Source organism: Mustela putorius, unplaced genomic scaffold (assembly GCF_011764305.1).
Source record: "Mustela putorius furo isolate JIRA1106 unplaced genomic scaffold, ASM1176430v1.1 tig00003926_pilon_pilon_pilon, whole genome shotgun sequence".
In the NCBI taxonomy this organism is placed as follows: Eukaryota; Metazoa; Chordata; class Mammalia; order Carnivora; family Mustelidae; genus Mustela; species Mustela putorius.
The window spans coordinates 297,561-322,109 of record NW_025422071.1 but is presented as its reverse complement, the minus strand read 5'-3'; the positions used below and the strand labels follow the sequence as shown (position 1 = coordinate 322,109).

Sequence of the window (24,549 nt, the reverse complement as noted above, 5' to 3'; positions counted from 1 at the left end):
TCTGTGTCTGCAAACCCGGCTCCTCTAACACCCCCCACCAAACGTACCAAGAACCAACTGGGGAAGAAGTTCATTTCTGGCCGACAAGCCTTTAATCCCTGAGAGCTGTGGCTGATGCGGGAGCAGCTTTTCTCCAAATGGTGATTTCGATACGAGGTCCTTTTGCATGCCGGCCCCCAACATCCCTGACGTGTGGCTCCCAGGGGCCTCCCGCGGCCAGGCCTGAGAGTGGAGCCCACCCTTGGGCTCATTTTCCACCGCGCTGAATCCAGGCAGCGGCCCCGTCTCACTACAAAGGGTGCTGAGTAACGAGGTGCCGCCACCAGGAAGAGAGGCAGCAGGTCAGACAGATCTGGAGAATGACACTGGCCTTCAAGGGCCCCTCACAAGGGAAATACCATTAATTAGCAGATCTGACCAGATATACTGTGTTCCACATTCACGCCGTAAGGATGGGGTTTCTTCGAGCCCTAGTCAAAGGAACTCTTTCAGCCGAGATCACTTGACCAATCGGTGACTCAGTTTCCTTATACTAAAAATGAGGATAATAATACCTCACAAGATTGTTATGAGGAGCACACACGTTACAAAGTGTTTAGAGGCACCTGGGTGGCTCAGTGGGTAAGCATCTGACTTCAGCTCAGGCCACGATCTCAGGGTCCTGGGATAGGGCCGTGTCAGGCTCCTTGCTCAGCGAGGAGTCTGCATGTCCCTCTCCCTCCCTCTTCACTTCCTGCCCTCTCTCTCTCTCTCAAATATATAAATAAAATCTTAAAAAAAAAAACGAAGTTCTTAGAACACTATATGCACATACTACAGGACACACAAGCACTTGTTAAACAGATAAAAGGGTACAAGAGGCTGGCTTCCCTTCAGATTTCTAATAGGCTCCTGTCTGGGGGTCTCTAGCTCTTAGGAAGTGGGCAGGCCGCACAAGCCCAAGGTTGTAGAGTTCCTCCGAGGTCAAGTTCAGTTTTCTATGAAGGACAGAAAACCTGTAAAATACATCCCAGACTTGCTTCGCTGCCTTCCTAGTAGGGAATCCGTTCCCTCAAGAGTGGTCCAACCTATCTTCCACTATTTGGCATGTAGAAAACGTTTAGACATTTCTCCATTGGTGCTGATTCCATCCTCATTTTTAACAATCTAGCTGTGTGTTCATCTGGTCTTCTGTTAGTTCCTTTATTCAACAAACACAGAGGACTCACCGTGTCCTAACTGTGACCAAGACATCCAGCATCTCATCCCACAAGGGCAACATATTAGCAAATGTGGCAGCAAAGAGGGATGGGGTAAGGCAGTGACATCTGAATCAAGACCAAACTAACAAGCAGAGCCTGCCATGAAGAACATTCCAGGTATGGGCCCCATAGGCATGAAGGCGGAAATGAATAGATTATGTGCAGATGGCAGGACAGGGGACTAAGGGGACACTGGAAAGGAAGGCTGCGGAGCAGCTGTCGGCATTGGAGGCCTTGCGAAGGACTCTGGAATTCCCTTTGGTTTCAGCCGGAAGCTACATGAAGGTTTAAGCGGGGAATCATCAGATTAGCCTATATTTGTAAAAGATCGCTCCTCTTCCACAGAAGAAATGGGGATGGGGTGGGGGTGTCCACAAGCCTAGAAGCTGGAAATGGAAGCAGATGAAGTTTCCAATATCCTGGCCAAGGAGTGAGTCTGTCGCAGTGAGAGTGTCAAGATTTGCAGTTCTAAACTTTTTAGTAAAGTGGCTTATTAAACACACAGCTAACTATTGCCCGGGGTTCCTACTTTTGTAATAAGTTTTTTCTGAAACTCTAAAAGGGGAGTGGGGCTCTCTGCACCACGTGCCAGTCGGGGCGGAACATCATCGTCACATTACAGGGTGTTTTCAGAGCCTGTTATCCTTTTAGTACGACATCCCTCCCACCCCGAGACAACACCGTGCCTCTTTCCGCCAACAGAAGTTGAGTTTTTCCCTTTCCCTCTTCCTTCTTTTGAGGGCAGAGCTCAGGGCTTCTCCAGAGATTCCATCCTAAGTTCATAGATCTCACCGAACCGACCACATTCCCCTCCCTGTGGGCGCCAGGAAACGCCGGAAACATCTGTATCTGCACCTGAACATGAGACCTTGGATCCCAGCTACAGTTACTTGTGCTGTGGTAACAAGGACATCATGTCGTGTTTCAGGACATTTTCGTATATAAGGCCTCGGGTCCGGATGCTCAGGGTAGGAAAAGGGTGGGTCCGCCCCTGGGCAGAGTGGCATACCTTCTCTCTCCTCCTGGCCTTTGCCCGAGTTGGAGATGCCCTGTTCCTTCCTCTTCACCTGAGTAATCATTATCTCTGCTTCCAGAAGCAGCTCAGGGGGCCACCTCCATCACAGGGGCCACCTCCTCCCCAACCCTGCTGGACCAGGGGACCCTCCCCAGAATTCCATATAAATCCCTGTTAACGTTGATCCCACTGCTTCCCAGAGGCTCTTTCTCCTTGTCTTTACTTTGTCTCTCCTGCTGGACCCCAGGAGACAGGTCTCACTCATCATTTTATCCCAGCAGGGTTCAGTATGTTGCTGAATTAACACATGGCATGTCCCGCACATCGCTGGCAGCTGGATGAACTGGAACACAGTGTGGCAGCATGTACTGAAGCAGGGGTTCTCAGAGCACCAGGGGGTTCAGTCGGTGAAGCATCTGCCTTCGGCTCAGGTCATGATCCTAAGGTCCTGGGATCCAGGCCTGCACCAGGAGCCCTACTCAACAGGGAGTTGGCTTCTCCCTCTCCCTCTGCTTCTCCCCTCCCTCTCAAATAAATACATAAAATCTTTTCAAAAAATAAATTTAAAATAAATTTTAAAAAAATTAAGCAGTTGTTCTCAGCTGCAGGTGATTTGGCTCCCCAGGGGACATATGGCAATGCCTGGAGAAACGTTTGGTTGATGTAATTGGAGGAAAGGGCGCCACTGGGAATTTGGTGGGGAGAGGCCGAATGGAGGTGGCCAACATCTGGCCATGCACAAGACAGGCCTCAGCAAAACATCACCCAGTCCACGAGCTCGACAGGGGAGACCCACATCTAATCTAGGACCTGGAAAACCTTTTCCTAGGTTTACATGCTCAAGGGAAATGTATCTGTCCATCAAAACCACAAGAATGTCTGAAACAGCTTATCCTCAGAAGCCCCAAACTGGATACCATGTAAAAGACCATTAACAGGAGAACGGATAACCGACTACAGTACCTAAGTGATGGAAGACAACAGACGATAATGAAATTTAAGATGCCACATACGCGACAACAAGAAGGAATCCACAGATGTCCTGAGGAACTGAACCACCAGAGCAAGGTAACAGGCAAACTTGATCGCTGGTGATGGAAGAGAAGCAGGGGGCAGGGAGTGACTGACTGGGAAGGAGCAGGAGGGAACCTCTGGTGTGCTCAGAACATTCCTGATCCTCATCTGGGTAGTAGTTACACACAGCATGCCGCATGCTAGGACTCACGTGCTGTGTGTGTGTATTACACCTCAGCAAGCTTTACCAAAGGCAACGGTCCTCTAAGAGGCCAAGCGGGCAGGAATCACACACTGGAGCAGGTCCTCCAAGCATGACTTTCTAAGGATTTCGGTGCACAGCCAGCAGGAGCATTGTAGATATGTTTCTGGAGACCTATTTCACCACAGACACCAAAAACCTTACAGTGGGTCCTTGATTCAATTCTGCTTTGGTCATTTTCTGCTAAGGATTGTGCTACAGATGTGCACACAGACTTAGGTTTCAAGAATATTTATCACAGCAGAACAAATACAAGAGGGAGGCAGCAACAACACCGACCCAGAGGAAACTGTGTGATACCGCGGACTCATTAAAATCAACATTTAAAAATGTAAATGGAAAACGACTACAATATATTAATTACAATTAAAGAGCAGGTCACCCAACAAGCTGACACCTAAGATATATGAAGAATATACTCAATATGATTAACTATGATTAGCTAAGGTCATGAGGGGTTATGGGATTTCTTAAAATTTCATCATTTTTTTCCCTAAAATGTACATATATTACTTATTAATAAGAAAAAATACACAATCACACTTCTTAAAAATAAAGGTGAGTTTTCAACTCTAAAACTGAGTACCAGGGGCGCCTGGGTGGTTCAGTGGGTTAAAGCCTCTGCCTTCGGCTCAGGTCATGATCTCAGGGTCCTGGGATCGAGCCCCGCATCGGGCTCTCTGCTCAGCAGGGAGTCTGCTTCCTCGTCCCTCTCTCTGCCTGCCTCTCTGCCTACTTGTGATCTCTATCTGTCAAATAAAATAAATAAAATCTTTAAATAAATAAAATAAAACTGAGTACCAGACCCCACACAACCCCCAGATTCCCCATGGATTCAGAGCCCTGCTCCTTGCAGAAGCGCTCTATCCACGCTCATCACAGTGGCTGAGACAGATTAAATAAAGAGATAACATTCCAGATTTCCTGTCTCTTATCAGACTGTGCAGATTGGTTACACAAATCCAAATCCATACATGCATTAGACCTCACTGAACTGCGTACGCCCTTAGAAAAAGTTACAAGCAATTCCCTGTAAAAATACAAAAGTATTTCTGACAGCAAAAGTTTTCAGATGCTGTAAAGAAAAAAAAAAAAAACTAAAAAGGCACGACCTTCCCTGATTAATCAAGTCTCCCTCGAGAGAAGGCTACCACTTCCCCAGGTCATCTCATCGCCTCAGACGAAACCATGTTTCTCTGTGAAGTGGAGGTGATCGCAGCTCTCTTGGAGTACTTGCAAAGGTTTGGCGTGGTTATGAAATGGAACACTATGACCGGGGCCCGCTGGTTGTGGTCACCGTCATGCCCACTGCCTGAACACCACCTCCCTCCAGGAAGCTCCCTTCTCTGAATTCTGTGTGGTAGGGGCACATGGCTGACTATTAGGGAGCACTGCATAAGGCGTACCCTGTCGCTCGCCCAGATGCCCAGCTCCTCCCGGAGCCACTGAATGCCATACAGAGCTAAAGCTGGGAGCAGGGGCTCACCGTGGACACCAATGACGAGGGCCCAGGTACCTCAGCTCACAAACCCATTACGAGCATATACATTTAACTCTAGCTTTAAGATGTTTCTCCTCTTACTTCTCAGTCAAAAAAGACTTTAAGCCGAGTAAACCAACAACAAACCCTAAGATAAAACATTTAACCATGTTAATTTCCAAAGCCCTATGGTCGTCTTCAGCTTCTCAAGGTCACAGCTCCCTGCTGAATGATTACCGAGGGTTGCTGACACGGTACACAGAAAAAAAAAAAAAAAAACTCTTAGGATGTCCAGCCTCTAAGAGAAAAAGCAAACAGCTCAGAATCCAGCCAGCCACGGCAAAGGAACCACCGACAAAGCCAAACACAGAGGGGCCCCTGAGCATCTGGGAATCTGCCTGTTCCTTTGCCTCCTCAGAGGGAACGAGTCACAAGACTGCTCAGAATGGGAAATGAGAAGGGCAGAAGCCCGGAAACCAGCACATCCTGAATTTCGTGCTGTTTCCAAGGAGTGAGCCCGCCTGCTGTGTCAGTTATTTACACAGTGGGCAGGTGAGGCTGACAGCTTGAAGGGGTTATTTTAGAGGGAGAGCTGTAAGTCTGATCAGGAGAAGGTTCTGGACCCTGGGGTCCCAGCACGCATCTTCAGCTTCCAGGCTGACCCTCCCTTCAGACAGGGTTTAAGAGGCAGCAGGGCAAGCATGGTCTTTGTATTTAAATCACCTCCAGGGGGCCCATATCTCCAGGCACAACCAGAAGCCAGGGAGGAGAGGGAAGGGGGAGGGGGAGAGGGAGAGGGTACCTCCACTCCTATCTGCTGGCTGCACTTCTGGAGCGCCTGATCCAGGAAGCTAAATGCGTGGACAGAACAGAAGGAAGAATCTGGGAAGACTGGAAGACTAGAAGAGCTGCTCGCGGACTAGTCTCAACCTGAACCACAGAAACACCTCTGCCTCCCTGCCCTCCTCCCCTCGGCTGGGCACCAGGTGCCTCCCTACTGCACTCCAGATGCAGATCCAAGCTCAGGGGTGCCCAGTGCCGATGCCTCTCTCCGGCGCAGGGACTCTAGGGCATCAGTGGGACTCCTAGACAGCACCTGTGATCTCTAATTTAAAACCAAAACCAAAATCCCCAACCAGCCCAAGCCAGCCCAAGCAATACATATTTATGTGTAAGACACCTATGCACACATACACATTCACATTACACATTCACTACACACACACACACACACACACACACACACACACGCTTTTGCAGCAGAAAGCAGGCATGAAACCTGTTCCCTAAGTCCTTTGCTTTCCTCATCTGCTTCTAGCAGCAACAGCCATTTCTGCTACGGATTTTCCTATTCGAGGGTTGATCACAGATCCAAATGCCACCGTCCTGTTTGCCACCCTTTCCTACCCCACCGGCCCGCTGACGTCTGTCAGTGAACCAGGGAACAAAGATGGAAGACAGGCCCAAGCTGCCTTCCTAAAGTGGGGTTATATTTGACACTTTAATAAACCTCAGAGCCTGAGCCTCTCTGCTCTCAGACTGGCCAGGGTGCAGCTCTCACTCTTACCAAACCCGTCCATCTCCCCCCCCCCCCCCCCCCCCACCGCGGGGCACAAGGGTTTTCTCTGCCCGGCATCTATTTCCAGGCCCCATAAATCATATCCCATTGTTCCAGGCCATCTGAACTCATGCTTAATAAACCATCCACATCACCCTTCCGCCACCACCCCGAATTTCCCACAGGGAAAGACTGTTTCAAGAAGAAAAGGAAATTCTTCATTAGGGCTGGATTTTAAAAGCAAGCTTCCACAAAAAAACGGAAAACAAAATTGGGTATAAATACCATCCAATAACCACTAAATGTCTTTGGTTAAAGCACCTGCCTGCCTGTGATTCTCGGGTCCAGATGTGAGCTCAGTGCACATCCAAAGGAAGCAGAATTTGAACCTGATGCTAAATGACAAATGATCCTGAACTTCATGACCATTTAAGTGCCGCAGTGGCTAGACTAAATTGCTCTGATGCAGAATTTCTCCCAAGTATAGGTTACTGAGAAACATAATATTGCTTGAAAATGTATTTAGGTGCGCTCATCCTTCTCAGACCAACACACTCATGGCTCTTAGTCATAACCAGGCTTAAGCTAACACGATTCCCCTATTTTCCCCAGAGAGGGAGGGAAACAAGAGGACATGTCTCTCATGTTCCAAGATCAAAAAATGGATCACAGCACTCACAGCATCAAGTCTGCCAAACCAGAGCTCTGGGTACGTACAATTCTTAAAGAGCTAATTGAATGGAAAACAGCCATCTGGGGCTGGAAACCCTTATGACATTCTGGGAAATGTATGGGGTTTAAAAGGATTATGCAGGGTGATGTGACTTTCAAAATTCCCAAACTCTGAACTGAAGCCTAAATGAGAATATGTTAAATTCACCCATTCCAAAACACAGCACAGTTGACTCGGACCCTAGAGCCCAGCTGTAGCTCAGGGTGTCCACACTGCAGCCTGTCCGTGGGAGGTCTGCAGACCACTCCCTGCTGAGAGAGTCCAGCCAACCCAATCAGCCTACCAGCAGGCTGTGGCACAAGGTCCAGATCCAAGCCCAGGCACCAGCCAGGGTTCCCTTTGGCCTGCCCTCCTATGGTTGAACAACAATCATGGAGAGCCACAGGGAGAGCGGCATTGGGTCCAGTATGGCCACTCCCTGGTCCTCCACAACACTGGTTGCACACTCTTCAACACAAGAAAATGGTGTGCAGAAACAAGGGCCTGCCACAGTAGGCTGTCGAGCAAGGAACAGAAAGCATCAGGGGACAGGTGGGACTGCTGGCTGGTCTCCACCTCTCCCAGAGGGCAGAGGCCGCAGAGCTTCTGCAGGCTAAGCAGAGACATGTCAGAATTACCTTCCCAAAAAGTAGGCAGTAAAAGAGGATTTCAAGCAGCCACAACCGCCAGCAGGCCTGCGACCTCCAGTTATCAGGGGCTTGACCATGACCTTGTCGGTAAGCAGAACATACAAGTGCCTTCTGGAGCCAGAGCAGACAGCTTAATGCTGATAACTGGTCCTCTCACTCTTCTCTGCTCTCAGCAAGTGATCCTGAAAGGCATGCACAAAGTTGGTCAGATTCACTGGAGAAAACACGAGCCAGTGAAGACATCCCGGCTCACACTAGGCCTCCCTCCAAAGGCTGGCTGTCCCACCCCTGGCACCTGGGTAACGCTGCTCTGGGGCCATCCACACAAAACGATTTACGTACCCCCCACCCGCAACAAACACACACAGACACACACAGACACACACACACACACACACACACACAAGCTGCATCGGGCTTTAGGAACCTAACTCAAACGCACCCCTAACGAGCAACCCCACAGGTGTGACTGGGTTGGACAATCCCAGCAAGGGAGGGAAGGCCCCCCCTTGGGTCCTTGCCAGCGGCAGGGTGCCACCTGGGCCTCCGCCTCATCCTCTCCATCCGCGGGGAAGTCAGAGCGGCCCCCACCAACCACCACCACGCAACCAGATTGATTCTCCCACTTCAAATCCCCGCTGCCAGGGCCCCATCTGTGTGCTGACCGAAAAGCCGCCCTCAAGCAGCCGGCCCGCGGAGCGTCTGGAGTTCTTCCAGCCCGCGCTCACGCCACCCCAGGCCGACCCGCCCCCGCGGGCCGCGCCTTACCGCCAGTGTCCACGAAGCGCGGGGGCCGGCGGTCCCGCAGCGTGGCACTCCAACCCAAGCTGGCCTCGTCCTCGTCGGACTCCTGCGCTTCGGGGGCGTCGGGAGGCAGCGGGGGGCCGGGGCGCTCGTGTTCGGCGTCCGAGGAGGCGGCCGAGGAGGAGCGCGAGGCGCCGGACGTGCTGTAGAAGGGGTTCCCGCCCCTGTCCAGGCCCGACTCGCCGAACACGTCGTCCCAGATGTGCAGGCTCTCGTAGCGCGCGCGGGCCGCCTCGAGCAGCGCCGGCGCCCTCCTCCGCGCGCTCCCGCCGACCTGGGCCATGGCCCCGGCCGCCGCCCGCTCGCCCGCCCCGCAGAGCGACTCCCAGCCGCACGCGCCAGGCACCGGGCCCGCGCCGCGGCCCGCCGCCCCCCACCAGCGCAGCCCGCAGCACAGCGCCCGCCGCCCCGCGCCCGACCGGCCCGCCGTCTAGGCCGCCTCGGGCCCAGCGCCCGAGGAAGCGCCCTCGGAGCTCGGGCGCCGCAGGCTGCAGGCCGCGGAGGGACGCAGGGCGCGAGGGCGGGAGGCAGGGGCTGCGGCCGGGCCCAGGCGCCGTCGCTACCGCCGCCGCTGCGTCTCCTCAGCGCCCGCTGCGTCCCCACGCGCCTTCCCGCTGCACCCCGCGCTCCCTGGCCAACCTTCCCGGGCGCGAGCGGCCAGAGACGGACCCCGCCTCCTCGCACCTCCGGCCCGCCGGCCAATGGGGAGCAGGTCGGGGCGGGGCGCGCGGGGCACGCCCCACATCCCTCCGCGGAGCAGGGAGAGGAGAGCAGCTGCGGAGGCGGCGGCGGCAGGGGGGGAGGGCGGCCGTTGGCTTCCTCGCCCGCGGGACGTGTGACCCGACGGCAACCCGCAGGCCCCGCGCGGCCCTGCAGGGGGAAGGGAGGAACCGAGTGGGTGTAGGGGGTTGGGGGGGACCCAGCCTGTCTTCCCGCCGCCCTAGCCGGCTCACGGAGCGTGAAGCCCGCGCTCTCGGTCCCCTTCCGCAGTCGGCGCCTGCGGTGGCGGGGAGCTGTCCGCCCCGGTGGTTCTGAACCAGGCGCTGCGGAAATTCCAGGTAGGCGCCGGGCCCGAGGGTCACGATTCCCGTGACTGCTGTGGCTGCTGCTGCATCGGTGCTCCACAGCTGGCTGTGCCTTGAGCTCTTGCAAGCACAAGGGCTATCTGGCTTCCGGGAGCCTTGCTCTAATAAGGAGCCCGCCTCGCTGGTTCATTCCTGGGGTCAGGTGGTGACTCAGTCTCGCTTCAATACCCCTGTAATTTGAGGGGGTCAACATCCGATCTTAGTCATTCCTCCCGTCTTTGACCTTTGACATCTTTAAACTCAAAGTATTCATTACCTTCCAAATATTAATTACTCTAACACCACCACTGCAACATCTTCACCCATAAATTTGACACACTTGTCTGTTAAAATACGGCACAATCACCCAGGCTTCAGTGTTCTGATAAATAGATCAGAAAGGTTTCATCATCCTTCTGCCTTGGCCAGGAGTGCGTGGCACTCATTCCATTGATGACGATACACATGATCAGGCGTTTCTTGCTCCTCTCTCCCTCCCACAATAATGCAATAAGTCACAATGATGGTAATTGGGCCATAAAGTCACTTGCACTCTGAAATAAAATAAATCCACAGAGATGTGAAGGGCTTGCAAATCCTACTGGGCATTAACTAAATAAGGATTACACGAAAGGGAAAGGCATATTGCTATTTCATGCATAAAGGATGCAGATGCATAAAGGGTGAAGATGTTGGTACCACCAGCTAAGGTCAGTTCTAACAGCAGGTGAGCAGCTTCTGCTCTCGCCCTCCCCCCTCGCAAGCCCCTGTTTCCTCCTCCCAAACCAGAGTCTCTGTACCAGCATGAATTCCTGATCATCACTGAAAGATGATATATAAAAAGGAAAGGATTCACATGACATTGCTTTGTATATGAATTGGCTGATATACGTGAAATTGTTTGCAAAGCATTTCAACAACTCCGTTGGAAGAATTGTGTCACAGAAAAGAACTGGTTTCCAGCACTTCTCTATACTGTGTTAACCAGGGAAAGATTCTGAAGAGAGTTCATACAGGTAATCAGACTTAAAAAGGGTCAATGACACATAGATTGAAGACGAAAAGTAAGACTGCGTAGCTCAAGTTCAAATTCTGCAATTAGGAATTCTGTAATACTCCTGTAAAATTTAATGATATATATTTTAAAAAATAATTGAAAGGGATCAAAACACTGAAATACATAGGCAAGAACTCCTTCTCTTCTCCAGGCAGCCAATGAAAAAGTCAGCAGCTAAAGTGAGTGTGTATTTTAAAAACAGTGGCTTGCTTTGCTACCCAGAGGAAGCAGGAAGTAGAGCAGTAACAGTTACAAGGATGGAATCAGTCTTCCATTGTGCCAAATCTGCATTTGTATGGTGCTAATCCCAAAAGAAACCTTAGAGTCTTTGTGCTTATGAGCTCTCAAGTGCTTGTAGCTCACAGAGCATGCAACACTGGGAGAGGATTATATGGTCACAAAAGAAACAGACTGGGAAATCAAATTGTTATCCAAACCCTGGCCCAACAAAAATGAGATGGCTATGTCCATTTAGAATCAAGGGTTTAGCAACCAAGTGCTACTTTGTTTAAACAAATGTTTCCGACCAAGAACAGTAAAAATACTTCAGCCTTTAAAAAACAGGTGGCTGATTCTCCTTGTGAAAGGAGGGGAGGAAAAAGGGAAGAAAACAACTGGAAAACAAAAACCAAAAAACTTTCCCATCTGCTTGGCAACCTCCTACTCGATGCTATGATTATGGTTCTACATCATTAAGTTTTACAAGTAATGTTTTCTGGGAGGATAATTATAGAACCAGCATTATACTGAGATCTTTTAACTTTGAGTCATTTAAACACATCTTCCAAATAATACAACTTTGTAATATAATTAATTTTAAGATTAATATTGAGCTTTTGGTTCATAGTCTGCACAAAAGGCTCCAGGGTAGTAAGAACAATCCATTTCTGTAGTAGATTCCTTAGGCTTTGTTAAGCCAGAGAGGTTCATGCTCTTGTGAAACTGGGGAAAATAGCCATATTTCATTGAGTCTTGGCCTCCTTTCCTGGCATAGTTTAATAAGAAACAAAAAATGCTACCATTCAAACTATGATACAATGTTTTCTTTTCATTAATATTTTAATTTAAATGTATTCAAAAAGCTCTTTGGTAAGTATTTAGACAGATTTTTATTACATATGGCCTTAATGCATACATAAAAATAAAAGTTAAAATTTTTGGTTAACGTTTTTCCAAACCTCACATTAAGAATCTCACTACTTTTGGGGCTTTTTTACTTTCTAACTGAGAGATTTCAGTGCCCAGATTTTCTCTCACAATATGTTCCTCTGAGCCACCACCTCTGCCTGCCTCTCTCTTTGTGTCATGCTGCACTTAAAAAATTATTTTTATTTACATATAGCTGACATTCAATGTTAAATTAGTTTCAGGTGTACAACATAGTAATTTGACAATTCTATACATTACTCAGTGATCACCACAGTAAGTATATCATCACGTCACCATATATCATCACTCACCATATTTATTATAATATCATTGGCTGTATTCCCAATGCTGTACTTTTCATCTCCAGATGAGAACAGGAAATTATTTTATTTATTTTATAACAGGAAATTTGTACCTCTTAATCCCCTTCACCTATTTCACCCATCCCCCATCCACCTTCCCTCCCATAACCACCAGTTTGTTCTTTGTATTTAAGAGTCTGGCAGCAGGGAGCCTGGCTTTCTGTTTTTTTTTTTGTTGTGTTCACTTTGTTTCTTTTTTATATTCCATATAGAAGTGAAATTACAGGGGCCCCTGGGTGGCTTAGTGGGTTAAAGCCTCTGCCTTTGGCTCAGGTCATGATACCAGGTTCCTGGAATCGAGCCCCCGAGTCGGGCTCTCTGCTCGGTGGGGACCCTGCTTCACCTGCCTCTCTGCCTGTCTCTCTGCCTACTTGTGATCTCTCTCTCTTTTTCAAATAAATAAATAAAATCTTAAAAAAAAAAAAAAAAAGGAAGTGAAATCATATGGTATTTGCCTTTCTCGGTCTGACTTATTTCTCTTAACCTAATACCTTCTAGATCCAGCCATGTTGTCACAAATGGCAAGATCTCATTCTTTTTTATAGCTGGATAATATTCCATTATATATCTATATACACCATATCTTTACCCATTCATCTACTGATAAACACCTGAACTGCTTCCATATACTGGCTATTATAAATAGTGCTGCAGAAAACCTAGGAGGGCATATATCTTTTTGAATCAAGTGTTTTTATTTCCTTTGGGTAAATATCAAGTACTAGAATTACTAAAGCATATGGTAAATCTATTTTTAATTTTTTGAGGAACCTCCATACTGTTTTCCACAGTTGTTGCACCAATTTACATTCCCACTAAAAATGTACAGAGGTTCCTTTTTCTCCACATCCTGGCCAACACTTGTTCTTTCTTGTCTTTTTAATACTAGCCATTCTGACAAGTATAAGGTGATAGATCTCCCTGTGGTTTTGATTTTATTTTCCTGATGATGAGTGATATTGAGCATCTTTTCACATGTCTATTGGATGTCTGTATGTATTTTTTGGAAAAATGTCTATTAAGTCCTCTGCCCATTTTTCAATTGGATTATATGTTGGGGTTTGGGTTTTTGGGGGGTTTTGTGTGTGTGTGTGTGTTCTTTACATATTTTGGTTATTAATCCTTTATTATATTTATCATTCACCACTATCTTCTCCCATTCTGTAGGTTCCCTTTTGGTTTTGTTGCGGGTTTCCCTTACTGTGCAAAAGCTTTTTATTTTGTTGTAGTCTTAATAATTTATTTTTGTTCTTGTTTCCCTTGCCTAAGCAGACATACCCACAAATAATGTTGCTAAAACCAATCTCCAAGTGATTACTGCTTATTGTCTTTTAGGAGTTTTATGGTTTCAGGTCTCTCATTTATTCATTTAATTTTTTTTTTAAAGTAAGCTTTACACTGAATGTGGGACCTAAACTCACAGCCTCAAGAATAAGAGTCACATCCTGTACAGGCTGAGCAAGACAGGCACACCTCACACTTCACATTTAGATCTTTGATCCATTTTGAGTTTCTTTACGTGTATGGTAAAAGAATGTGGTCTAGTTTCATTCTTTTGCACATGGCTCTCCAGTTTTCCCAACACTGTTTTTGAGGAGACTTTCTTCTGTTACATATACTTGCCTCCTTTGTCAAAGATTAATTGACCATATAATTGTGGATTTATTTCTGGGCTCTCTATCCTGTTTCCATTGATTTATGCATATATTTTCTCCCAGTACCCTACTGTTTTGATTACTATAACTTTGTAGTATATCTTGAAATCCAAGAAACTGATACCTCCAGCTTTGTTCTCCTTTCTCAAGATTGTTTTGCATGCTGCACTTCTTATAAAAGTATTCTGAGGTCATCCAAATTGCCACCCCTCCATTCTGCTTGGTTTGATGCTGGTGGGGTTTCTCTTTTTCTTTTTTTTTTTTTTTTTTCCTTATCTGAGATTTTCATATAATAACCAGTTTATTTTCTTTCTTTAAATGGTCCTCAAAAGGCCTGTGGCTTGGCATGCCAAGGGATGTAGATGATCAGTTGTGCCCTAGGAGCAGTAACCACATGGCACAGGGTCAAGCTGTGGTAACTTTATAGGGACTTCCACCTGCTCAGCCCCAACTATAAGACAATTCCTGACATTGGAGATGTGAAAGAAAATGGGAGGGGAGGGGCATCTTAAAATCCATAAAATATGGCATATTGTCTCCTGTTTGTACTTTTACAATTTCTGATTTTGCAAATGGCCAAGCTGCCGCAGGGAACAAAAATGAGGTCCTAAGGTGGCAGAGACTGACCTGGCCAGCCCTGTACTGCACAGGCTATGCGTTACTGGATCAGTATGAATGGAGAAAGCAGGGGTGAGTCAGGGAAGCTGCTGCCTCTCCCTACATTGCCTTCATCACCCACAAGGAGGGGGCCCAAAGCCAAGGAGGACCTCCTGGAACTGAGACAGGGGAGGGGAAAAGAAAGCTGAACGATGCCACAGCTGCTGAACCATGACCAAAATATGGGGGAGAAGGCTGGAGGCAAATGTGCATGGTACACCGTGACATTTGGAGTCCTAGGTGACATAGAAGCTTAAGGATCCAACCTTGCTCAAACTGATTTTACATGATGATTTTATCTACTAATCAACCCAGAGGTGCAGAGAATGAAATAGGGCGATACTATAGAAAATGCTTGAGAGAAATCTCTCTTATGATTGAGAGATAACCTGATATTTTCATTCATTCATTCATTCATTCGTTCAACAATTATGTACTGAGTATTATGTATCAAATCCTCTTCTGAACACAGAATAAATCAGGGAAAAAACCCACAAATACCATTTTTATAGCACATGCATTCAAATAGAAGAGAGAGAACAGACAATAAATAAATAAATATATAATATGTCAGCTGTTGATAAGAAGTCAAAAGTAGAGAGGGACAGAAACTATGTTGATTGTGATGGTGCTGGTGCTGGCTGTGTGTGCAGTTAGGGGAGATTACTCTGATAAGAAGACATTGGCAGATCCTTGAGTGGATTCAGAGAACAAGACGGGTACATTTAAGAAGAGGAAACAAGTGCAACCCCCCAAGGGAGGCACGCACTTGCTGTACTCTGTTAGACACTAAGGAGGCTGGTGAGCGGAGGCAGAGACAGCTGAGTGAAGAGGTTGGAGATGAATTGAGAAGGAAGTTGAGTGTTAAATTTTGTAAGACTGAATTTTGTATTGAGTGAAGTGGGGAGCCATTGGAGATCTTAGAGCAGAGAAATAACAAGGTCTGACTTTTGTCTTAAACGGATTGCTTTAACTGCTGAGTGGAAAATAAACTAGAACAGAGCAAAAATGGAATCCAGAAGACCAGATAGGAGACTATTACAATAACTCAGGCTATAGAAGACGGTGTTTTGGACCACAGTGGGAGTAACTGAAGTGTGGAGAACTGGTCAGATTTAGAATATATTTTGAAGATAGAATCCACAGCTTCTACCAAAGAATTAAACGTGGGCAGTGAAAGAAAGAGATGAATCAAGAATGACTCTACAGTTTCCTGTTTGAGCTATTGCAAGACCAGCAGAGCTCGAGAAGAATAAGAGCTTGGTTTTGAACATGTTGGGTTTAACTCATCTAGGTAGATCTGGAAAGCAGGCAGTGGAAGAAAGCTCAAAATCCAGGTCTGGACTGGAGGTGGAGATGTGGAGTCATCAGGAGACAGATGGTAGAAGAGGGACAGTCACCAAGGACTCAGTGTAGACAGAGGAGAAGTCTGAGGTTGGGTCCTGGAGCACATTCATACTCAGAGATCAGGGAAATGAGAAGAAGCCCCAAGTGGATGGGCTTGTCCTCACTCAGAAGGGATTGGAGTAAGGATTCCACCCAGGTAAACTTAGTGGGATTCTGTGGGTCTTCTTTCCTTACCGATTTTTCTATTCAAGATATATTTGACAGAGAGAGAGAGAGAGAGCTAGAGAGAGCAGGAGCATACACATGCAGGGGGAAGAGACAGAAGGAGAGGGAGAGAATCTCAATCAGATTCCCCGCTGAGCATGGAGCCTCACGTGGGCCTCTATTTCATAACACTGAGCTCATGACCTGAGCCAAGATTCACACGCTTAACCACTTAGCCAACTACACACCCACCCAGTTTGTTTTTCTTTCTTTTTTTAAAATATTTTATTCATTTATTTATTTGACACAGAGAGAAAGAGAGAGAGAGAGAGATCACAAGTAGGCAGAGAGGCAGGCAGAGGGAGAGGGAGAAGCAGGTTTCCTGCTGAGCAGAGAGCCTGATGCGAGAGCCCGAGACCCTGAGACCATGATCTGAGCTGAAGCCACCCAGGTGCCCTCAATTTACTTTTCTCAGTGAGTCATCAGAATGGTCGGTCATCAGCTGTATCTGATGGAAGGTGTTCAGTTCTCACTCTGAACAAAATGGCTGTACATTAGAATCCCTGGGAGAATTTTAAAAGCACACTTATATCCAGACCCTAATTGGATATTAATCTAATTGGTTCTACACCAATTAGATCAGATCCTCTGGAGGTGGGCACTCCTGTGTTTTAAAGTCTTCCAGGTGATTCAAAAGTGTGGCCAGTGTTGAGAAGCCCTGGCTTAAGGTTGGAGGAAAGAAGATGTGAAAGAGTCAAAATATTTCACGAGAAGAGCGGAGATTCTGTCAGTCAGAGAAACATACTTGGATTTGTGGCTGAGAATTTAATGTGAAAGGGGCGCCTGGGTGGCTCAGTGGGTTAAGCCACTGCCTTCGGCTCAGGTCATGATCTCAGGGTCCTGGAATTGAGTCCCACATCGGGCTCTCTGCTCAGCAGGGGGCCTGCTTCCCTTCCTCTCTCTGTGATCTCTTCCCTTCCTCTCTTCTACTGTGATCTCTCTCTGTCAAATAAATAAATAAAATCTTAAAAAAAAAAAAAAAACTTAATGTGAAAGCTTCCAGCATAGTTGCTTTTCTCACAAACCACCTTCAGCTGCCAGGGGCAGACGTAGGGTGGACAGAGGGTTGGGTTTTTACCAATGTGGGGTTTTATCAGGTATGTATGATGTATGATGGAGGTGAGAGTATGGGACAGGGATTATAGTTATGGGAGCGGACTCTGTGCCAGCTGCGGAGGCCTGTGAGAATTTGGGGGAAGGATCAAGAACCACAGAAAATGAAATAGGGGGACGCCTGGGTGGCTCAGTTGGTTAAGCAGCTGCCTTCGGCTCAGGCCATGATCCCAGCGTCCTGGGATCAAGTCCCACATCGGGCTCCTTGCTCGGCAGGGAGCCTGCTTCTCCCTCTGTCTCTGCCTGCCACTCTGTCTGCCTGTGCTCGCTCTCGCTCCCTCTCTCTCTGACAAATAAATAAAATCTTAAAAAAAAAAGATTCTCTTCAAAAAAAGAAAATGAAATAGGTAAATGGCTTCTTCTGAGTGACTTAGATAATTAATACTTCTTGAAATAATTTAGTGCAGCCAGACCCCTGCAAAGCAGCACAAACAACTCTGATGAGTGCTTCAATCTACCACTTCTTCCCAGGGCTTCAATCAATTGCTTTCAACAAGTGAACATTGAGATATTTAGAGCAAAGGAAAAAAAAAAAAATATTGGAAGTTCGCATTTTTTTTTAAGATTTTATTTATTTATTTGACAGAGACACAATGAGATAGGGAATACAAGCAGGGGGAGTGGGAGAGGGAGAAGCAGGTTTTTCCTCTGAGAAGGGAGCCCGACACGGGGCTGGATTCTCAGGCCCCTGGGATCATGACCTGAGCCGAAGGGCAGATGCTTAGCAATTGAGCTACCCAGGCTCCCCTGGAAGTTAGCTTTTTACATTCTTGGAAAATGGGATTTTGTACATTTATGTCCTTTTTCTGTCCCCTTGTGGATATTTTCCCTCTTGAAACACACCCAACCCCTGCTCCACAGTTGTCCAGTAAAATAAAGGGATCTGAGTGCCATCCCCAAAGTTCACTTGCGTTTAAAGGAGAAACAATCCTGGGAAGCTGTTTTACACAAAAGAGTAGATTGCTCAGTTGTAGAAACTCAGGTATTATAAGAAAAAGGGAGAGATATTCCTTACTAGAAGGGGGACCTGCTCAGCGTTTCTAAATTCACATTGGTAGATTGTTGAACTGTTGTAGGCTGAGTGTGTTAAAATCACATCTTTCCCTCCGTTTTCTTACAGAGACAATGATGGTTCTTCCAAGATTGTCTGTGAAAGGCTAGGCACCTGCAAAACCACACATTTGACCTGAGCCATCACCCAAGTAGAATGTAATCCGCTCTCAGATCATAGGAGAAAAAAGAGAGAGAGAGAATCCCAAGAAGAAACACTCACGTCAGGATTTTCATCAAATTTAGTGCACGTCTCACCATTTATCTTCATTTGCGGTAATTTTTTAAATAAACACTAATGTCGAATTGCCCTGCGTTACAACGAGCAACTCAATTATCAGAAAACCACGAGTCTCCAACGTTTGTTCTAATTACTAAAGCAGAAGAGCGGACAGAGTTTAGAAAATTTTCAACAAGGCTTAAACAAGAGAGATTTTCCACTTTTTTTCTAATCAGGTCAACATAGATACCACTTTCCCTACAACCTTGTAGGCAGTTGGTATTTTTCAGAGATATCATTTGGTTCTTTATAGAAGGCTTAAAGTTGGAGGTCCATAAAAACGATAATCAACTTTTATGTGTGCCTTCTATAGGCCAGAAACTGTGCTAAATGAACAGTATCTAATTTAATCCTCCTAATAAGCCCTGTGAAGTCAATACTACTGACTATTCTCACTCCAAGGGGGGGCAAAGCAGATGCTTCGAGAGTTGAACTCAGTTTTCCAAGTTCATACAGCTCGTATATGATGGAATCAGGACTTGAGCTCAGTCTAATGCCAGGTTGGACCCTCAGTGGCAGCTACTGTAGTTTTTTTTTGACCCTCACCTGCTTCCCTCCCCCCCCCCCCGCCCCCCCCATCTCATTCCCATTTAGGGATAATCAGCCATACCTAAATGACAGTGGCCAGGCAGGAAGGGTGGCTACTGGGTTTAATTATTTATATCCAGGGGGAAGAGTCCGCCTCGCCCCATACATTCTGCTTCAGCTCTTGCCCTGCCAGGGGAGTAGCCATCCTTCAAACCATCAGTGTTAATTGCTGGTGAGGGATGAATTAGGCGGCAGGGGTCACACACAGTTTACTAGTCATGCATATTTCTTTCAGAATACCTAAGTACCATTCCCTTGGAGATGAGAAGAAATGATGGGAGGGATGTTAAAAGGGACTCCCAGAAATATTTCTGGACCAGTCATGATCACTAGCCCTTAGGATACTCTTGGAGTCATTTTACTGGTTCTTGAAATGAGTGCACTTGCCCTAGGATGGCTTGGCCCCTCCCAGTAATCAGAAGCTCCCAGGATGGGTCAAAGATTACTTTATTTGCTATAATTCTGCAAGTTGAATGTATCTCTCAGCCATTTCCTGTGAATGCTATTATGGGGCAGGCACAGGGGGATGACTAGGGGACAGAAACATATCAGGTGAGAGGGATCCTATGCTTTTGTATGAAGGAGAAGCCCATTCTCCTTGGTGATGGGAGTTTCCCTTCTGCTCTGACTCCTGCCCAGCCGGGATCAGTGGGGAGCCTCCTCCTTTGGGCGACAGGTCTCTTTTTCTTTCTAAATCCTCTTTTTTTGGGCCAAAAGCAAGACTGCCCTTCTTTTCATCTTTCAGCTTTTTCATCCTGGCCAACGACACTCAAACACCCTCGCCCCCAATTTGGGCTGCTAGACTATGCCAAGAGGCCACATACTGGGTATATTACCTCAGGCCCAGTGTTTGGACTTCACTGAACCTTAATTGTAACATCTGAGAAGGGTTGGGGAGGCGGATGTTGTGAGGATTCATTAAGACAATGTTAAATTTTTATCACGGAGTCAAGGAAGATCTCTTGTTAGGAATGTGTTCAATCTTACCAGGATAGAGGGCAAAATAGCATTTTACATATATTTTTTTAATAAAGTATTTCTTTTTAAAAAATTATTTATTTGACAGAGAGACAGAGCAGGAATACAAGCAGGGGGAGTGGGGGAGGGAGAAGAAGGCTTCCTGCTGAGCAGGGAGCCCAATGTGGGCCTCCATCCCAAGACCCTAAGATCATGATCTGAGTGGAAAAAAGACGCTTTAAGGACTGAGCCACCCAGGTTCCCTGCAAAACAGCATTTTTTTTAAAGATTTTATTTATTAATTTGACAGACAGAGATCACAAGTAGGCAGAGAAGCAGGCAGAGAGAGAGGGAGAAGCAGGCTCCCCGCTGAGCAGAGAGCCCGATGCGGGGCTCCATCCCAGGACCCTGGGATCATGACCTGAGCCGAAGGCAGAGGCTTTAACCCACCGAGCCACCCAGGCACCCCGGAAAAACAGCCTTTTAAACAATATTTTTATTTTTATTTTATACATATATATGTAAACATAGAATTGAATGTATACATATAAATATAATTTGTAAACACATTTGATATATATTTATGTTTATCCTAGGACGCAACACTGCCCTCCTGAGCAGCGCAAGAGGGTGGGTTTTTACAGAGAATCACCAAACAGCTTGACCCAACTGAAGGGCCAGCCTTGCGCTGCTGCTTAAGAGAAAGCCTTGAGTTGGGAAAGGTTTGACAAATACTGAGAAAAACCAGTCAATTAATATGTTAAAAACACTACCCAACCACAGTATGAACCATTTAGACATATGGCTTTAATTTTGACTTTAGTTTCCAAAGCCTATGGGTCCCTGGGGAAAGGGGGCAGAGGGAGAAACAGGACCAGCTTCTCTGTGGGCCAGGTTTCTGGGGTTGCTCCCAGCCCTGACCCCAGAGGGAATGCCCCCACCCAGGGCTTTGTTCCCAGAAGGGCCCCTCCCCCAGAAAGCCCCTTCTCAAAGGGCCCTGCCCTTTGGGACACACCCTCAGAGGTCGCATTATCCACTCCCAACCCCCCCACACCCTCCTACCCCCACCAAGCACCGCCCTCAGAAGGGTTCTAAGGTGAAGTCAGTGTGCTTCTCTCTCACTGTCTAGGAATTACTCAGTTTTATTTTTGACTTTGTGTTTTTTGAGCGATGTGGGTGGTATAAGGACCTATTTTATATTTTTATATTTTAGCCAGAGGCTTCCATTGAGGTTACACAATAACCTTGTTGTTTAACCCTTAAGCTGTCCCTGCTCCCCTTCTCCCAGGGGACTTACTTAAAAAACAAGTCCCAGAAATCAACCTCAGGTAACAAAGCCCAAATACAAGGGTAGGTCAGGCCAGGTGAAGACATCTGATCAGTGGAGGGTTGCATACTGTCTCCCTAGCTACCAAGGAGTATGGGTCCCGCCCTTTGTGAGTCTTTTGGGCGCCAATCCTAACCAAGGTGATAGGCTAGGTCAAATATCTACTAAAAGGTAAGTTGTAATTCAATTGGTCACCTAGCATCACTGTGCAGCTTTCTCTGTGTGTTACAATTTCATTGGCCACCTGTGCATGACCAGGCCCAACCGCATGGCCTATGTCCTTAAAAGCTAGTCCGTAAAGGAGAGAGGGGTTGACTTCTCTGTAAGAAAAGCGGCCCTGGCTGGTCAGTTTGATTCTTGATGCTTGGTGCGAAATAAAGCTTTGTTTGACCTTCGCTTTGTATCAGTCTCGCTCTTTTAATCATGGACCCATTATTGGGGCACAACAGGTGGGACAGTGGAGCACGTACATAGCGGAGGGGACAGCCCACTGTGGGTATCCACCATTCCTTGCCTCCTCATTTGCATGTACTGCTCGCCCTGCCCGGGGAGCACAGCATGGAAATGGACACCTCGTGAGTGGTGGTCAACGAGACTCGCTGACCACGTGACGTCTATGACCGAGTCAACCGGAGCTCGCCTTCCCTACAGACCAGAGCTTGCTCTGAGCACCGGCAGGAGGCGGTGGCCTCCTGTGAGCAGCCCAGAACCCTGTCTTGTCCTTTCTCACTCATGTCACCTCCCTGTGTTAGCCAAGCCTTGGAAGTGGTGACTTAGGAGGGAAGGGAAAGAAAGGCAGCCCCCGGCTCCTGATCCTGTCAAGTTCCTTACTCATCAGGAAGCCGAGGGCGGCAGGGTCGGTGGAACAGGTGTGAGTCCCCAGGTGAGGTAAAGATGGCAGAGCTGGTCTTGTGCAGGATTTCCACGGTTCTGATAAGAAGAGGGCACGTGGGTGTGCCCCAGCTGTGGAATCCCTGCGTGAATTATTTAACACTGACATTGCACCCTGCAAAGATGAATGGCAAGAATCATGCCCATAATCACATTTTAAAAATTTTATTTGCTTGGAATGATATTAAATGCAAATAGAAAACAGCAGCCATGCCCCTTCAGCAGACAGACCATGGAGGAAATGAGCTTTCTATTTTAGTACCTTTAACAAACACTTCCTCCCTGTTTTTGCCCAAAGGGCCCTATATCTTCATTTTGCATGGGGCTTGTAAATTATGTAGCCAGCCCTGGGGACAGCTGTGCAGTGTCTCAATGACCCAGTGCGGGGAATGGCAGGAGCCTCCCTCCTTGATACAGTAGTATTACACAAGCCCCTGAAGCTGAAACAGAACTTCAGGATAAAGTCTGGCGGTGGGGGGGTCCTCAAATTTCTGAGTCATGGGCTGTCGTAAACAAAATATCAACAGGCGGGTGGCTTAGGCAACATACAATTTATTTTCTCGTGGTTCTGGGCGCTGGAAGTCCAAGATCAAGGTGGCAGTAGGGTTTGATTCTTCAAACGTCTCTCCTTGGCTTGCAGATAGCTGTGTTCTCCACTCTGTCTTCAAACGATTGTCCTTCAGTCTGTATTGTCTGTGTCCTAATCTCCTCTTCCTGTAAGCACACCACTCCTGTTGGCTTGGTGCCCACCCCCAGTGAGCTCGTTTTCTCTTTATCACCTCTTTAAAAATCCTGTCTCTGAATACTGCCACATTCTGAGATGCTGGGTGTTAGGACGTCAACGTAGGAATCTGGGGGCATCCAACTAAGCCCATAACAATAGTCAAAACTGGATCCGAAACTGAAATTTAGACACATTTTAAAATGCTAAAAGTGTGTATATATATATATAATTTTTGTGGTAGGCCTACTATGAAGGAATGATCAAAGAGAGCTTCTATGTAATTCCATACATCCACAATTAAACCCCAGAGCTTTCTAATTTGGAATTTGGCTGTTTTGTGCTTGGTGGCAACCAAAACCAGCCTAGGGCTTTTCTTTTGTTTTGGCAGAAAAGTAGGAGGCAGAGGACTTGAGCATTTAGACATCTTGCTGCTCTTTGGTTTAATCATACTCTACTGAGTTGCCCGAAACTAATTAAGCTCTTGGCTCTGTAGAGGAGAGATGATGTTCATTACATGTCATTGGCCACAATGTTCCTTTTTTTAATTGTTGTTAACATTTGTGTTATTTTTCAGTATAAGAGACAAGCTTTATCTTAGTTTGGGCTGATGTAACAAGAGCACCATAAACTAGGTGCTTTAAAGACATACTTATTTCTCTCAGTTCTGGAAGCTGGGAAGTCTACGATCAAGTCCCTGGAAGATTCCGTGTCTGTTCAAGTGCCCACTTGCTGGGTCACAGATGACCATCTTCTCCCTATAACCTCCAAGGTGGAGGAGGCGAGGGATCTCTGTGGGGTCTCTCTTATGGAGACACTAATCTCGCCCATGAGGACTCCACCCTCATGACCTAAACATCTCCCAAGGACCCCATCTCCTGGTTATGTCCCTTTGGACATTGAGTTTTCAACTTATGAATCCTGGAGGGATACACTGTCTACAGTGAGCTTCGTCAAACATCTTTTATGTTCAAGGCACTGTTTTTTGGCAAAATTAATCATTTCCTACACATCCTTTGAAGCAAGAGTATTTCTGCACTTTGCCTTCCTTTAGAACCTTTCTCTAGAGAGGATCCTAAAAAGTTCAGAAAAGATGCAGAAGAAACCTGCTTGTTAGCTCGTTTTTCACAGTAGAGCAGAATTCATTTTGAAGTAGGTTAATCTTAGAAATCCAGGCGAAGACACTTCGCTTGAAAATCATCTCAAACTATCAGTTTTGTTAGTATGAGTAATAGTAACTATAAGATCAATAGAACAACTTTTTGTTCTACTGTGGGCCTACTGTGTGCTGGGTACCTCGGAGCACCTGAGTCGAACCATCTCGTGATCCT

General features: G+C 46.9%; 1 protein-coding gene across 1 annotated transcript; it reads right to left on the bottom strand.

Moving 5' to 3' along the window:
• Nucleotides 1–7,995: 7,995 nt before the first annotated feature.
• Nucleotides 7,996–9,032, bottom strand: LOC123388936 (piggyBac transposable element-derived protein 5-like). Its single transcript, XM_045069358.1, has 2 exons — nucleotides 8,701–9,032; nucleotides 7,996–8,114 (listed from the first exon to the last, which is right to left on the bottom strand). Exons 1-2 carry the CDS (start codon nucleotides 9,017–9,019, stop codon nucleotides 8,086–8,088), a joined length of 348 nt encoding a protein of 115 aa, XP_044925293.1. The 5' UTR covers nucleotides 9,020–9,032; the 3' UTR covers nucleotides 7,996–8,085.
• Between the last annotated feature and the right edge of the window lie 15,517 nt (nucleotides 9,033–24,549).